General features: G+C 49.0%; 1 protein-coding gene across 1 annotated transcript in view; it reads left to right on the top strand.

Moving 5' to 3' along the window:
- The window catches only part of PIEZO2 (piezo type mechanosensitive ion channel component 2), a 302,891-nt gene that overhangs the window by 231,559 nt on the left and 55,147 nt on the right, over positions 1–16,185 (top strand). Inside the window, exons 22-31 of the mRNA XM_047793685.1 lie at positions 352–552; positions 1,365–1,569; positions 1,652–1,753; positions 2,799–2,964; positions 4,579–4,822; positions 7,180–7,276; positions 8,521–8,680; positions 12,282–12,371; positions 14,541–14,662; positions 15,678–15,749. Coding sequence (XP_047649641.1) covers positions 352–552; positions 1,365–1,569; positions 1,652–1,753; positions 2,799–2,964; positions 4,579–4,822; positions 7,180–7,276; positions 8,521–8,680; positions 12,282–12,371; positions 14,541–14,662; positions 15,678–15,749 — 1,459 coding nt within the window. The remainder of the gene's footprint in view (positions 1–351; positions 553–1,364; positions 1,570–1,651; positions 1,754–2,798; positions 2,965–4,578; positions 4,823–7,179; positions 7,277–8,520; positions 8,681–12,281; positions 12,372–14,540; positions 14,663–15,677; positions 15,750–16,185) is intronic.

Here is a 16,185-nt window from a genome sequence, read left to right on the forward strand (position 1 = left end):
AAGGGTTCTAATGCCAGGCCTTAACATAGTGTCTGGCACATAAATGTAAACTATATCATCATCATCACTATTATTATTTTATGGAATGACCAACACCAGTCTGTGGTCTAGAGGTTCTAGTTTCTATTATCATGGAAATTATTCTGATCTACGTGTTGGCCACGCTACCCTTGTTACCATAAAACAGGGAGAATGAGCATTGAGTTCAAGACTATTTTTTACAGAGGTGGGATTTTATAGAACTTGGTCCTTTTCAGCATCAGGCATGGAATAGATGGTTTGCGGTAGGTTTTGCTGAAATGACTGTGTCATAAAGCATGTGACTTCCCCCTGCTCTTTCCTTGTTTCTAGAACAACCTCCTGATGCTGGCCATTCTGGCTTTCGAGGTCACAATCTACCGCCACCAGGAATACTACCGCGGTCGAAACAACCTCACAGCCCCTGTGTCTAAAACCATCTTCCACGACATTACAAGGCTGCATCTGGATGACGGGCTTGTTAACTGTGCCAAGTATTTCATAAACTACTTCTTCTACAAGTTCGGGCTAGAGGTGAGTCTCCTGGCTGACCTGTCTCTTTTCTGTAAGAATTCCAGCAGCTGCTTTGGGCCAGGTGGCTGCTGAGGTCGCTTCATTGCACATCTTCTAGGATCTGGGAGGAGATTCCACTGAAGGGTCAGCCTGGCAGTTGTGGGCCTGGCCTCTCAGGACCCTGTCTTACAGATGCGGGAATGTCACATGTGGACACATGGATGTCCGTTGTGTGCCTTCCAAATGTGTGACCTTAGCCAGACACACTGTTGTGACCTGGTGGTGTGGTCTGCCTGCCCGTGGCAGGATGTTTTTCATGGTGAGGTCTCGGCCATAATTCTCTTCACCATTTGAGGTGGTTTCTTATGAAGAGTGACCAGGTCAGGAGTTCCCGTTGTGGCTCAGCAGGTTCAGAACCCGACATAGGGTCCACGAGGATGTGGATTCAATCCCTGGCCTCACTCAGTGGGTGAAGGATCCAGTGTTTTTGCAAGCTGTGGTGTAAATCACAGAGGTGGCTTGGATCTGGCATTGCTGTGGCTGTGGTGTAGGCTTCAGCTGCAGCTCTGATTCCACCCCTAGCCTAGGAACTTCCATATGCTACAGGTGCAGCCCTAAAAAAGAAAAGAAAAGAAAAGAAAAGAAAGCATGAGCTCTCAGTTTTCTGTCTTCGTGATGAACCCTCCCCTGCCCCGAGAGGCAGAGCCGGTGAATAGGTGCAGAGCCCCCAAGGAATGCAGGTCTCTCCCATGGCCCGCTGGAACAGGAAGGGACCGCTGACACCAGTCCCCTGCCCTGTAACCCCGATTTTCTGCCTCTTCATCCTCACACAGACCTGTTTCCTCATGTCAGTTAACGTGATCGGTCAGCGGATGGACTTCTACGCCATGATTCACGCCTGCTGGCTGATCGCGGTCCTGTACCGACGCCGAAGGAAGGCCATCGCCGAGATCTGGCCCAAATACTGCTGCTTCCTGGCCTGCATCCTCTCCTTCCAGTACCTGATCTGCATCGGCTTCCCACCCGCGCCCTGCCGAGGTGAGTGGAGCCCCCTCGGGGATGGTGGGAACCAGGGCCCCCCCCAGGGGCACCCTGACCCGGCTCTCTCCGTGCCCTGCAGATTACCCCTGGAGGTTCAAGGGTGCCAGCTTCAACGACAACATCGTGAAGTGGCTCTACTTCCCGGACTTCATTGTGCGGCCCAACCCCGTGTTCCTTGTGTGTAAGTGGGGCCCTGGGACTCAGCTTGCTCTCTGTCCGGGGGCTGCACGTTCACACCCGAGGCCCCGCTGCGCGTTACCATCACAGGCAAGCCGGTCTCCACGCATCTGCATCAGCATCAGCACCACACATCCTCGGTGCCTTCTCTTTGCCCCTTGACATTCGCGGAGTTAATAAACACTGGAAGCAGCGTAGTCACTTTCATCATTTCACCTCCCAACCCACACCCCCTCTCCCCATACACCTCTACCCACCTTCCAGAAGGTGGCCTGGAGGGGGCCGCCTTGTCTTGGGTGAGGTGGTTGCTTCTCCCTGCCCCCACAGACAAACAGACATACAGACAGATGGAGTAGCTGGAAGGAGGCTGCCAGGTGGCACAGGCCCTGAGCCCTCCCAGGGGTGGGTGTTGATCCAGTTACAGTCGGGGTTCCCACCCAGACCAGTGGGGGTGGGGCTGTGCTGCCTGCACCCTGCTGGTGTGGGGTAAGGGATGACGCCTGGTGGGGGGTGGGGTCTGTGCTGGGCCGAGGCCATGGGGACAGCTCGGTCCTGTCTTCACCCCAGGGGGAGCCGTCCTCCCCTGTTCTCCCCAGCTCCACGACCCCTGAGTTCCAGGAAGCCTTTGCTTACAAGCGAAGGGGGGCTGGAGGGGCAGGGAAGCAGAGGTGCCTGCATCCCTGGCTTGTGAAGAGATAAAGACAAGGAGGACTGCTCGGGGGCCCCTCACCGCTCAAAACTCTGCAGGAAAATACATGCAGACACACGTTTTCGCCTGAGAGATCCTGCAGACTGGTCATCAGCACCTGAGGCTTCCACACACCAACCTGCAAGATAGATCCAGGGACCCTCCCCAAGAGCCCTGGGTCTGTGGTCCTTCTGCATCCCCCTCATGGGCAGGGAGATCAGAATCCAGGAGGAAGTGAACTTGGGGGATGACGGGACTCAGGGAGATGACGAGGAGCCGCTGAGACCCACAGGGCGGCGTCCTCACCTCCGTGGACCCAGAGGAGGAGAGGTGGTCTCAGCGCCCCCTTCTCTCTTGCCAGATGACTTCATGCTACTTCTGTGTGCCTCCCTGCAACGGCAGATTTTCGAGGATGAAAACAAGGCCGCTGTGCGGATCATGGCAGGTGACAACGTGGAGATCTGCATGAACCTGGACGCGGCCTCCTTCAGCCAGCACAACCCCGTCCCTGACTTCATTCACTGCAGGTGATGCAGAGCCCCTTGGAAGGCATGTCCCCTGGAGCCAGGGCCCCTGCCTCCCTGACCCGGAGAGCTGACCTGCTGATGGCATACCTGGGCCCTGAAACATGGGATCCGGTGGCTCAAGGGTATGGAAGCTGAGCCATGAATTATCCCCTGTCCTCCAGGGATGGCCCTCGGTAGCTCTGGAAGGCAGCCAGGGCCATGCAGCCCAGCCACCCTTTAGCCCAGGATGGCACAGGCCTCTCACTGCCCAGGGGTCCCGAGGCTCCTCCCCAGACCGCGTTGGCTGGTGTTTCCAGTTGTTCGCACAAGCTCAGTTCTATGATTTGCAACTGGAAGCAGGTCAGGGCTGGGCAGTTGAGCTCGGGGCTCCTGGAGGTAGGGTTAACGACTGCAGTCAAGGAAGGGAAAAGTATGGAAGACACGCCAGTGCCTTCACATGCATGCATTTGCACACACACAAACACACTCAAAAGTGCCAGCAGCCCAACTCCATGAACTTCAAACCACACATGGCAGGAGGCACTGTGGCTTTCAGATCTCCCACCTTGGCTGTCACTGACTTTACCAATGTGACCCCAAGATGCTGAGAAACACCAGCATCGTATTCACTCTCCTTTGTGCATGAAGTCAAGGATGGGTGTAATATATTTTAGAAAAGAAATCATGGAAACATTGAAAAGTGCTGAGTATTGTCCTCTGAAAAGAGTAAAGTTCATGAGTTTGCTCGTGTGACATTCCTCTAAGGTGTAACTTGTTCCCTAATATGCTGGACAGTGTGGCATGTATTTTATCAAAAACTTATTAGCTTCCACAGACTAACTTCGTTTGTCAAACATCTGACCACAGTTGGTTCTTCTGTGCTTCTCCCCAAACCTGGGAAGAGAAACAACCAAAGTAAAACCTCCCAAACTGAGAGGCTCTAGCTGAGTGACTAGTGGGACACATCCTGCAGGTGCCCCTTCTGCTGGATGCAGCCCAGGCCAGGGAAACTCCCACCGCTGGAGGAGGGAGGCCCGGACCCCTGCCTCACTTCCCATCAGGAGGTCAAAGTGGGGAACAGATCTTGACTCAGCCCAGGGCCAAGAGTTAGACGGAGCCTGAACACCCCAGATTCTGTCTGCCAGAATTTCGTCTCATCTAAAGGAGAAATTTTCATCTCTAGTAAAACCTTTGCATTTGTTTTAATCTGTTAATTTCCAGTTCATGGAAAGGGTTCTGTTCCGAACTGTTCTCTTGCTCCAGGAGGCATCTGTATCTTAGAATGTTCTCGGCCACATGATTATTCCTGCCTCCACAGAAAGACGGGGCTTTTGAGACCTTGGGGAGTGGGCAGAAATGTTGCCGTTTGGGGGACGTTTGGCCCCAATTCAGGAGATAAACAACACGCCCATGGTGTTTTCATAAGTTGCCGCTCTGTCCATCACTAACTGGGTAGGGATGCCCTGTGGACCAGGAGGGGGTCAGGGAGAGAAGGCCACAGGGCTCCCGGTCTGGCCGGGACCGAGCTCTCACATAGAGGCGGGAGGAGAGGGCAGACTTGCTTGCTGACTCGACCAGAACCTCCCTGCTTGATGCATGTCATTGTTCGTGTTGGCCTTTGGTTTCGTCCTCCAGGTCGTACCTGGACATGTCCAAAGTGATCATCTTCAGCTACCTCTTCTGGTTCGTGCTCACCATCATCTTCATCACCGGGACCACCAGGATCAGCATTTTCTGCATGGGGTACCTGGTGGCCTGCTTCTACTTCCTGCTCTTCGGGGGCGATTTGCTACTGAAACCCATCAAGAGCATCCTCCGCTACTGGGACTGGCTGATTGCATACAACGTGTTTGTGATCACGATGAAAAACATACTGTCAGTAAGTGGCATCTGCCGCGTGACAGATTAGTGATTTCAGTGCAAGAGTAAATACTCCGTTCAGTGGTTATTGAAAGCCTGTTGCTCTGCCCATTACATTGCTCTTAAAAGCCCCAGATAAGATGCTGGCAAACTCAGAGTTCAAATGACCGCGTATCACTCTTTGCTTTGCCGCATTAAGCAGAATCCTTTTTGCTCATTTCCATCTGTCAAAGACAAGAGCATGTGCATTCGCAGGAATAAAGTGTGAAATGTATTTTATTAATTAAACTCCGTCCCTTCTGGGAACCGGGTGCCTCTTCTGCAGTGTGCTGCAATGTGGCCCTTTTATGAGCTGAGTCTGTCATGGAAGCTCTTCCAAATGATAGCCTGTTGAGTAAAAGCAACTCTTACCTGGGAAGAGCCGGGGAAGAGTAAACAGTATGGACACGAGCATCGGCGGCTGGGCTAGGAATCAGCTAAGACAGCGGAGATTGAGGCAAACACCTCCCCTCCACGAAATGTGGCTGCTTTGCTATTAAATATCCACATTCAAGTGATATTCAAGTGACGAGGTAGCTCCTGACCGCAAGGCATCCCAGAGCCACACAAAATCTTTTAGGCCCCAAAGACACTTTTAAGTTATGTATTGTATCAGGGAGTTAACAGCCACCTTTCACGAGCTGAGGAGTTAGTACAACTCCAGCTCCAACACAGAGGTAACCCCAGGCCCCACACTTCGCAGGTGTAATTGACATAGTGGTGGAAGAATGGGGATGCACGATGTCCTGCTTCCCCCATCTCCGTTCCCCCATCTCAGTTCTTAGAGACAAACTTACCAGGCAACTCTACTAGAAAACATTTGTCTTTTTTTTTTTTTTTTGGCCCCTGCATTGCTATGTTTATAGGTCTCGGGAGGCCAAGTCTATGTAACCATGAGTCTCTATTTAAAGATTTTATTTGGCCTCCAATCCTTTAAAATGTTAAGTTTCTAGCTGATAGTAAATATGGTTTCTCTTCCTCAGTTCAACCCCACCCGTGTTTGTTTGCACATGGGATAGTGTTGAGGAGGGGTGGGGAGGGGATGAGACAGGACCAGAGGTCACCCCTTCCTTCCAAAGCCGGTCTGATGGGGAGAGGTCTGTGGCTGGAGGCTGATCCCAGCAGCTGTTCCCTGGAACGAGTGTGGCCACAGAGTCCACGGATTTGTTCACTCACTCATTCGTTCTGTAATCCTGTGTGGCAGACCTGTCCTTTGCTAGCACTGCTTTATATTTGAACAACCAGAGCTGAATAGTACTCAGATTTTACCCTTAAGGAATTCACATTCTGAAGGAGAAGATAGACATTCTTATAAATAATCATTGTACAATCTGTTACTGCTAATCACCACAAATTTTTAGGAAAACAGTACAAAACAGAATGCCTAACGCCTTGCCTCGGTAAATTGGGAGGCTTCCTGGAGGCAATACCCTGTGAACCTCGAAGGACAGATTCAAGGATTCAAGGGTCTAGGGAGCCAAAATGGGAAGGATATTCCCCAAGGAGGAGGGTGTTTTTCAAACCCTTGGGTTGTGAACTTAATTGTGACAAGAAATCACTGTTAGGAGACAACCATACGACGGTCAACATGGAAATCTCCTTTACTCAGAGTATCGGCTGAAAAAGAATTAGCTCAAACACATAATTCTTTTCCTGCTCTGAGAACTGCACCACGCAGACCATCTCCAGGCAAATAGCACACACTTAGGAGCTCAGCAGAAATGAATCTGATTAGCATCCATCAGGACACAGGTTCCCTGCCTCATTCAGTGGGTTAAGTATCTGGCATTGCTATGAGCTGTGGTGTAGGTTGCAGACGCGGCTCGGATCCCGAGTTGCCCTGGCTGAGGTGTAGGCGGGCAGCTGGAGCTCCAGTTCGACCCCTCGCCTGGGAACCTCCACATGTTGCAGGTGTGACCCTAAAAAAAAAGACAAAAAAAATAGTGCAGGTTTAATACACCTAACTCATGAGGAGCTAACTCTGCCGGAATCCAAGCCCTGGATCAGGGTTCATCCGTTTGCTATCACAGAGTTGGGCTTGTTCCCAGTGTGGCCTCAGGCTTCTCCTCTGAAATAAGAGGTGCTTCCCATACAGAAAGCATCACACAGCGCCTCCTTCTCCCCCTCCTCCTGTCCCTTTGCTCCTTGGGTTTGACTGCCCAGGAAATGAGGCATCAAGCTCTGCGCCCAGTGGGGGCTGGATTGGGGGCACCATCCACCATTGGGAGCAGTGAGGCTTCAGGAATTCCTGCACATGTTGGGTATTGGGATCACGAGACATCAGCCTTTTTTTCCGGGTGTGAGTTTCTGAGTATACCTTTCCCATTTGTTTTTCAGATAGGAGCATGTGGCTATATTGAAAAGTTGGTTCAGAACAGCTGCTGGTTGATCCAAGCTTTCAGCTTGGCCTGTACCGTCAAGGGCTATAAAATGCGTAAGTGTGAAAAGCGAATTTGGGGGTGCAGGACAAGGAGGGAAAGGCAGTGGTCTTGTTCTCATTTAAACATTGTATCAGGAGTTCCTTTCGTGGCGCAGTGGTTAACGAATCCGACTAGGAACCGTGAGGTTGCGGGTTCGATCCCTGCCCTTGCTCAGTGGGTTAACGATCCAGCGTTGCCGTGAGCTGTGGTGTAGGTTGCAGACGCGGCTTGGATCCTGCGTTGCTGTGGCTCTGGCGTAGGCTGGTGGCTACAGCTCTGATTTGACCCCTAGCCTGGGAATCTCCATATGCCATGGGAGTGGCCCAAGAAATAGCAAAAAGACAAAAAAAGAAAAAAAAATTGGACCAAAGCACCTAAAGAGAAGAGATAAAAGGGACTTTCAGTTCCCTGTCTGTATAGAGCTGGAAGCTTATGTTGCGCTGGGAGTCTGTCGTTAGGATGGGCCCCTCCAGGCATCTTTGACAATATTCTACAAACTTCCCGTCCCGGCAGGTCTGGGGGTTGGGTATGGCCGATGCAGCTCCCTGAACTTCCCTGAGTTATGATGGGAAGGCTCACAGAAGCCCACACACACCTGTGGCTGTTGCATTGGGGTCTTGGGCACTAAAATAGCTCTGCCTCCAGACTCCCCAACCCCCTGCAGAAGCTCAGAGACCCTCCTTGGAAAGACAGTTGGGGGAGCAGCAGGGTCTCTGGAGTTGGACCCCCACTTCCACCCCATTGCCTCTCGCACCAGTACCCTGGACAGCACCTCCCATCCTCTATGCCACCCAGGATGGGGCCTTGGACATGACACTCCCCCGACTCTGGCTTCCAATCCAGGTTACATGTTGGTCTCCATGAAGAGGCACTGGAGTTTGTTCTGATCTTAGATGCCTCTCCTTCCAATAGACCCAGCTGCTCTGCCAGTTACTCCTGGGTAGAGTCCATTCCCAGAACAGGTGTCTTTTGTACGAGAGATTCCTGTTGGCACTGGGACGTGCAGATGTTGCTTCTCCATGGCCCTTACAGGAGGAAAGGGTCCCCTTCCATCCTGTGCCTTACGTCACCAAGAGCTCACTCGGTGGTCAGCTTTATGAACCAGTGTTGATATTGGATTTGAAGTGTGTGCCCTCGGCTGTGAATAAATTCACTCGGGGAGTCGGTGCATCAGAAGGTTTCCCAAATCTGGTCACACCACACATTTTATGAAACAGCAGTAGAAATGGATGCTCACTTTAATTTTTTTTTTCTGCAGCTGATGATGATTCCTCATGTAAACTACCCAGCGGGGAAGCAGGGATTATTTGGGACAGTATATGTTTTGCCTTCCTCCTGCTGCAGAGAAGAGTTTTCATGAGCTACTATTTCCTACATGTCGTGGCAGATATAAAGGCGTCACAGATCCTGGCATCGAGGTAGGTCAGGTCAAGAATTGAGGTCAGGCCAAGAAACCCGTCTGGGAGTGAGGCAGCTCTATGCTTTCCCTCAGAGCGTGCTTGTACAACCCACAAAACACGAAGAAATTCCTTCCGGGAAAACTGATCCAAGGAAGCTGTAGCCCAAGGACTTTCAGACCTAAAACAAAGAGTAACAAGCAGGTCTGTAGGGGGAGGCAGACCTTAGGAGGATCGGGATACCCTCGAAGGTCAGAGACTGGCTGGTCATCTTGTCCCTCGGTCCAGACCTCGTCACTGCCCTTCTGGCCTTGGTCAGAACAGGAACAGAAGCTGCTGTGGTCTGTCAGCTGGCGGTCTTCCCCCTCGCTGCCTCCCTTTTAAGAAGAAACTCCTAAAAATAGAGAAAAACATAAGCATCTATTATTTTTCAGATCATGGGCAGAGGAGGGGGTCACTCCAGCCTCACTCACAACCGGGCTCTTTGTCTTGCCTTATTTCCTTCCTTTCAGGCTCTTTCCCCAAAAACCTGGTTTTCTCTTCTCTGACCACTGGCACTATTTGACTGTTGCTTTCTCCTTAGATCCCACCCTGTCCCCATGTTCTGCCCCCCATCTTATAATAGGCTTAGGGGGGAAAACTGGGACGAGAACTGGGTATTGAAGAGGACATCACTGAGATGGGAGCCAGGGCCGGCTGGATGATCCCCAAGGACGAGCCTATCACCGAGACGCTGGCCTTGCCTAGGTCCCATCAGACCCGTGGTGTCGAGTGACCTGATTAACATTAGCTCATATCAATTGCCAATATCCATCATACTGCCAATATCCATCATTCTGATTTGTGGTTTAAACAAAGGCAGCTCTTTTATACCGCCAGGGATCCCAGAGCCTATTTCTTCTCTGCCCAGGAGAAGCAAAGTGTTTATTTCAAAGGTCCATTTATAGGGGGTCCCCAGCCTTTGTTAACTAACTTGGAGCCAAATAGAAAGAGGACCCAGTTGGGTTCCTGCATTTAACCCGAAGAGCCTTGCTGCATCCTCAGCACCCACCACAAAGATGGACACTACTCTTCATTTAGGGATAGTGCTGACCTGGGAATGTACCGCCGTAATGGTTTTTCAGTGGTAAATGGACATCATTTTCAGAGCAGAGCACAATGTCTAGTCGGAATAGTAACCTTACTTACCTGTGTGTATCAGCAGGTACTTTTTGCTAGTAAATTCATCTTTTTTTGCCTCCCCCTAATATTCGGTTTTTAAACGTTCAGGACACAGTAATAAGCTATTATCTTTTTTTTTTAAAGTTGTCGCACTTATTCAGAAAGCATATTATTCCTGTTACAGAAACTGGTGGCTTTGGTTCAGCACGCAGCTCATGCTTGTCAACGCAAAGACCTGTCTTAATAAGCATTGAACTCACAATGGAATTTCTAAGGAATGAACATTCATTCATTCGTTCATCCATTTGTTTGATGCCTACTATGTTGCAAGGGGGGCAGAGGCTTGCCCTGCCCTCTCAGAGGCTGCAGGCTGATGGGGAGATGGATGCATCAAGAAGCTGTTGCAATGCATGAGACCAATGGGATTCAGGAGACATTTGGGAAACTGGGGTTGTATCGAGGATATACAGCTACCTGCAGGATGGGACCCTAGGCAGCCTGGTGTTCTGAGCTGTAGCCTGCGGATGAATAGGAACAAGGGCAGGGGCAGTCACGTGCAGTCATTGGGGAGAGGGGTTTCATTGAGGAAAGGGAAGAAGCTTGGAGTGGCTGAAACAGACGTGAAGATGTGAGAGCTCAGCTGGAGGGGAGGAGAGGCCAGATGATCAGGGGCCTGACAACCGTGTTTGTGACACTAAAAGTGGCTGTCCTTGCTCTTCAGAAGCTCACTCTGCTTGGGGGTGAGGATGGATGGGATTAAAGCAGGACGACAGGCAGAGGGACCAGGTCGGTGGCAGCTCTGATGATCCAGGATGGAGAGGATGGCCAGGACCGGGAGGGGGTGAATTCAGAGAGCTCAGAGGGGCAGTTGGGGCAGCTGAAAGGGAGATGGTGGTGGAGGAGGAGAGGCCGCTGTGCCCAGGACTCTGGCCTCAGTGTGGGGGTGGGGGTGGGCAGGGTCTGAAGAGCTCTTGGCTGGGAGGGAAGAGAGGCTACAACTGTGGGATGCCGGTCTCATGACCTTGTGACATGCAGCCCATTGGGGAGCCGGTAGGCCGTTGAGGGGACGAGTGTGCAGGTGTCAGGAAACTTGAGGGTCATTGTTACAGGAGCTGCCTGGAGAAGATGTGGGGATGAAGAGCCTGGGGAGCAGTCACATGTAAGAGGTGGGTGGAGAAGAGGCTGCAGTGAATACCGGGAGTCTGAGCGGAAAGAGTAAAGGGACGTAGGCTCTCGGGGGCCCTGAGGAACTGCAGAGGCTCAGCACCTGAGATACACAAAAAAGGGGCTGAACACTGAACAGTGAAATCAGTGACCTCGACAGGTGGAGTCCAAGCCCAGCACCACTGAGCTGAGGCTGAAGTGAAGGCTTAGGGACAGAGTCTGCAAGATGTTTGACTGCAGGGGCAGTGATACCAGGCTGTGCAGAGGAAACCATGGGGGTGGGGTGGTCCTTTTTCTAAGATTAGCAGGGTCTGAGCGTGTTTGCCTCTCATGGGCAGGATGCAGAGGTGATGGGAAGGTCGAGATGCAGGAAGAGAGGAACAGAGGGAAGTCAGGGCTCCTTGGTCTGCAGGTGGGGAGGGACTGAGCCCTGGTGGGCCTTGGGTGGAGAACGCCACCTCCTGCATGGCACTGCCAGTTGGGGGGGGGTGCCCACAGGATGGGTGACGGGGAGCTGAGCGAATTGTGGCCTTGTCGTGACTTTGTTTTCCTAGGAAGTAGGAGGCTCAATCACACGAGGAGTGAAAAACCCTGGACAGAATTCTGGTTTCAGAAAAGTGTAGAGTTGAAACAGCTTCTATAAAAAAGCAGGCTTTCTGCAGAGTGTTGAGGCGCCAGGGATCCTCCGTCCAGTCCTGTGTTTCTGCTCCACTGATGGCCCATCACCCGACTGGCTTCCTGCAGATGTGACATCTGCCAGACTGGATGGATGGACAACAGTGGGACAGAGTAGAGGATATTGAGAGGGTGATGAGATCTATGGTGACTCCAAAGTGGGCTTGAGGAGTGAGAAGGAACAAAGAGGTGTAAGGACAGGAGGGAGGAATCAGAGGGAGGAGCTGCACCGCAGGTCCGTTGCACGCCTCCCTCGGAAAAAACAACCTGAACTCACCCCTCCTGGCAAGTGTCTCCTCATGGGTTGACGTCGCGAGGTTGTGAGGACCCCTTGCTGGGGGATGGGTTGAAGAGGCCTTGACGATCTCAGAAACATGCTTTTTAACAACCCTGCCCACACCCGCCCCATCCCTAGGTTGCGAGCAGCCCTTCCCTGCAGGGGAGGTGGAGGCTTGTATCCATCCAGGGCCTTTTTAACCAGCTTATGACTCCCACACCAACCAGGGGTCCTCAGGCAGCTGCCCCCAAAGAGATGCTTTCTAGCCCTGGGTGACCATTTTCAGGGGAGGATGGGTGACAACAATACAAAGGCTCATTTATTCTGTTTCTGATCTTCCTTTAGAGGGGCTGAACTTTTCCAGGCCACTATTGTAAAGGCTGTAAAGGCAAGAATTGAGGAAGAGAAGAAGTCAATGGACCAGCTGAAGAGGCAGTAAGAATGCTCTCCTTTCACTTGGGGTGTGCCAGGTCCCATTCTGCCAGCTCCCGAGGCATCCACTTGCAGTCACTCTCACAACCGCCCAGAGGTTGCGCTGTGTCGGGCAGTGGCTCCTGCCCCAGAGGGAAATGGAAACGGAAATGGTTCAAAGGAGGTTGTCACCAGGGTGGGGGAGGGGCCGCCCTCCGTGGGCAAGACCAGTGCCATCGTAGGTGAGATGCTTACCTGAGCCCCGAGCAGGTCTGTCCAAGGATCTGAACTCCAGTTTCCTGTTTTAAATTAGGCCTCACAATTCCACCTGGGTATTTGTGAAGGTTAAACAAGTTAAGAATGAGACAGAGACTTTCCCAAGAACACCCACTTGGAGTAAAACCCATCATATCAGTGGGTTACGTGAACAAATGCAGAGTCCATGGAAGGATCTTTAGGGATAATATAATCCTGTTTGTTTGGGAAGAAACAGATGGCCCATGTATGAAGTGATTTAAAATCCACTGCTCCTCAGAGGCAGCACTGGAAGCACACCCCAGATTTCCCTGCATCCAGTCCAAGTCCTTTCCCACCACACCATTCTGGAAAAGTCAAGTCGTGGACTGCCTCCACCCAGGAGATTTAAGAAGTCTTTATTTTTTTAAATGAGCACACTGAAATTAATAATTTTCTTGGAGTGAGATCTCTAGCAGTAAGTGGAACTTCTGAGGACGGCAGCCCCTCATATGTGTCGGGCCAGGTTTAACAGCTGATGGCCACAGAATTCACGACCTAGCCACTTTCTCCAGAGAATGGACCTACTCTGTCAGCCCCCCAGGAATATTTCCTGAGTTTGCTAAGCCTACTTCATTCAATTCTGACCTCATTTCCCAGCTTTTTCCTCCCGTGCAAAAATATTTGCCAATATAAATTATACTATCCCATAGCATGGTTATTTTCACAAAGATATGAGCTATAGAAGTTCCCATTGTGGCTCAGTGGTAACAAACCCAACTGGTATTCATGAGGACGTGAGTTCCATCCCTGGCACCGCTCAGTGGGTTAAGGATCTGCCACTGCCATGAGCTGTGGCAAAGGTTGCAGATGCAGCTCAGATCCGGCATTGCTGTGGCTGTGGTATAGGCCAGCAGCTGCAGCTCCAAATTGACCCCTAGCCTGGGAACTTCTGTATGCCGCAGGTGCAGCTCTGAAAAGCAAAAAGAGAGAGAGATAGATGAGCTATATAAATATATATAATGAAAATGCAATATGGTAAAACTTCTATCATTATTTCTAGCTTTCTAAATGAGGTCTAGGAAATAAAAAATATGGACTCACGTTATGTGTCCATAATTTCCTGTAAGTGAGACCTGTTACTAAAATTCACTGGATTTTTCTATTTGTTTAAGAATGCATCCTCTCAAATGAGAGGTCAGAATAAAACAGAATTAAGGCAACGATCATTGCAAAAGACAAAATGAAACTGTTGTGTAAACTGCACAAAGCAGAAATGTCACTTCGATCAGTTTAAAAACTTGAGCAATAGATCCAGAATTTTAAGAAACTAAATTAAGAAATGAAACATTTCAAAAGGACAGATCTTGGAAATAAAGTTCAGCATTGCAGTTTCTGAATAGACTTCCTGAATAAACAGACAAAAAGCTGCAATACTGCATTTTTCCAGATCCAGTTAGAGATTAGACTTGACACTGAGAAGAGTCAGAGTGTCTGATGGAATATGCACGAACATTTGAGGAGCAACTTGCCATTTACAAAACAGGTCTCACACTTAATACATCTTTTCATTTGATTTTCACAACAACTAACTGAAGTATTCAATATTAAAAATAAAAACCAAAAATATGCCAAACCTGAGAGAACAAAGGATTTACATTTCATACTGTGCTGTCTTCAGCATGGCTTTGGTACAAGGTATAAGTGGACATGAAATATTTCATATCAAGCTATGGCATAATTTCTATTCATCATATCACTGAGCTACGTAGCACAAAATAACATGGGTATTTAAAAAAACAGAAAATTAGAAAACACAGAGAAGACGTACTTGTTGCTAAATAAGTAACCACCGTCGGGTCCCAGCTGTGAACCACTCTGTCTAGGGCTTTAGCTGTTTGCATCAAAGTGTAACTATGGGTGTGTTCTTGGCGTTGCTGCTGCTATTTTATTGTGCAGGATGGACCGCATCAAGGCCAGGCAACAGAAATACAAAAAGGGTAAGGAGAGGATGCTGAGCTTGACCCAGGAGTCAGGGGAAGGCCAAGACATCCAAAAACTCTCTGAAGAGGATGACGAAAGTATGTTGAGACATTTCCTTCTTACCTGAGTACCTTGATGTTGAATAAAAGCATGATATTGGGTAGGGCTGTAAAATTTTACCAATGTATCTTTTTAACTCAGCAAGCTGTATGTTCCTTGTGAGTGGGATCCATTTGTTTGTTTTGTAAAAATCCGCGTTCGGTGAATCCATGACTTTACAAGTACCCCATCTTCAGCAAGAGAACGTTAATATAATCTAGCTTCTGTTGCACAAATGTGTTTCTTAAGAAATTAAACATGAATTTCCTACATTTGTTCCTTTAGGGAAAATAAGATATGCAAACTACTGTTGTCTTTGATTTCTATAAATGTTATCCAAAAAATGAAATATGTAGGCATTTGAATAACAGTAGTTAAAATATCATTCAATTATGATCTGTTCCAAAGAAACTTAAGATGAAATCCATATTTATTATATCTAATTATAGATTTATTATATCCAATTAAGTTTAAAAGGTCTTTTTAAAGATGTTTGCATGCTTTTTTATTTGAAGGAAATGGAGAAATAGTGCATGGCATTCTGGTACATACTATCTATTTATCAATAGTAAATTTGTGTTTTCCTAGTCATGCATTAAAAGAATCACAAGATAAAATTTTGGTTATTGCAATGTATGCAGTTTCAAAAAATTATTTGCACTAAATTGTTCTATAGTATTAGAGTGATGCTTCTTACCTGTTAATTCCACAGAGAATTCAATGTAAGATGCATTTTGGACAGATAATCTTTCCTTTATGTATTTCTTTATATGCCCTCGGTTAACTAAAAAGAAAATGAAAATGTGGCATTATGTCACTAGCATACTGAATATTTACTGTGTGAAGTTGACTGCTGATCCATATAAACTTTTCAGATTCAGTAGTTTTTTTTCCTGACCGCTGATGTACTTTTGCAACGTGTCTAGATTTTGACAATTGAGTTGTTAAAGCGTGGTTTTCAAAGTTTGTTTTCTCACTTCATAAGAATTAATATTTGGACATATTTTATTTTAGGAGAAGCAGACAAACAGAAAACCAAGGGCAAAAAAAAGCAGTGGTGGCGGCCTTGGGTTGATCATGCTTCCAGTAGGTTTTCTTGATCCTCTTACAATTTCACCAATTCTAACCCTTATATCCTTGACCAGAATTCAGGCGTCCCCATGACCTGTGTGTTCCATGCATGGTTTGACGCTTGTGACTTGATAGGGGGTCAGAGTGTAGAACAATTGTCATCTCTGTGGGTCTCTGAGCCCTCCAGGCGGAATCTTCCAGAGCAATCCGCTGATTACCTGATTACCTTGCTGGCTACAGAAAGCTGCCCTACCTGTGTGGCTTACGTGCTCCCATGTACCACCTATGGGCTCAGAAACAAAAGAATTGGCTACCGTGTTATCCAATTCTGCAGTCAAGGGCTCTGCTGATGTGTATTTGTTTCATAGCTGAAAACCTTTACCAAAGATGAGTGTCCGCTCCTCTGGGCACTCTGATTTAAGGAGAATCACTGTATTTGAAGAGTCTGTGA

The sequence above is a fragment of the Phacochoerus africanus genome, chromosome 8 (assembly GCF_016906955.1).
Source record: "Phacochoerus africanus isolate WHEZ1 chromosome 8, ROS_Pafr_v1, whole genome shotgun sequence".
Taxonomy (NCBI): domain Eukaryota; kingdom Metazoa; phylum Chordata; class Mammalia; order Artiodactyla; family Suidae; genus Phacochoerus; species Phacochoerus africanus.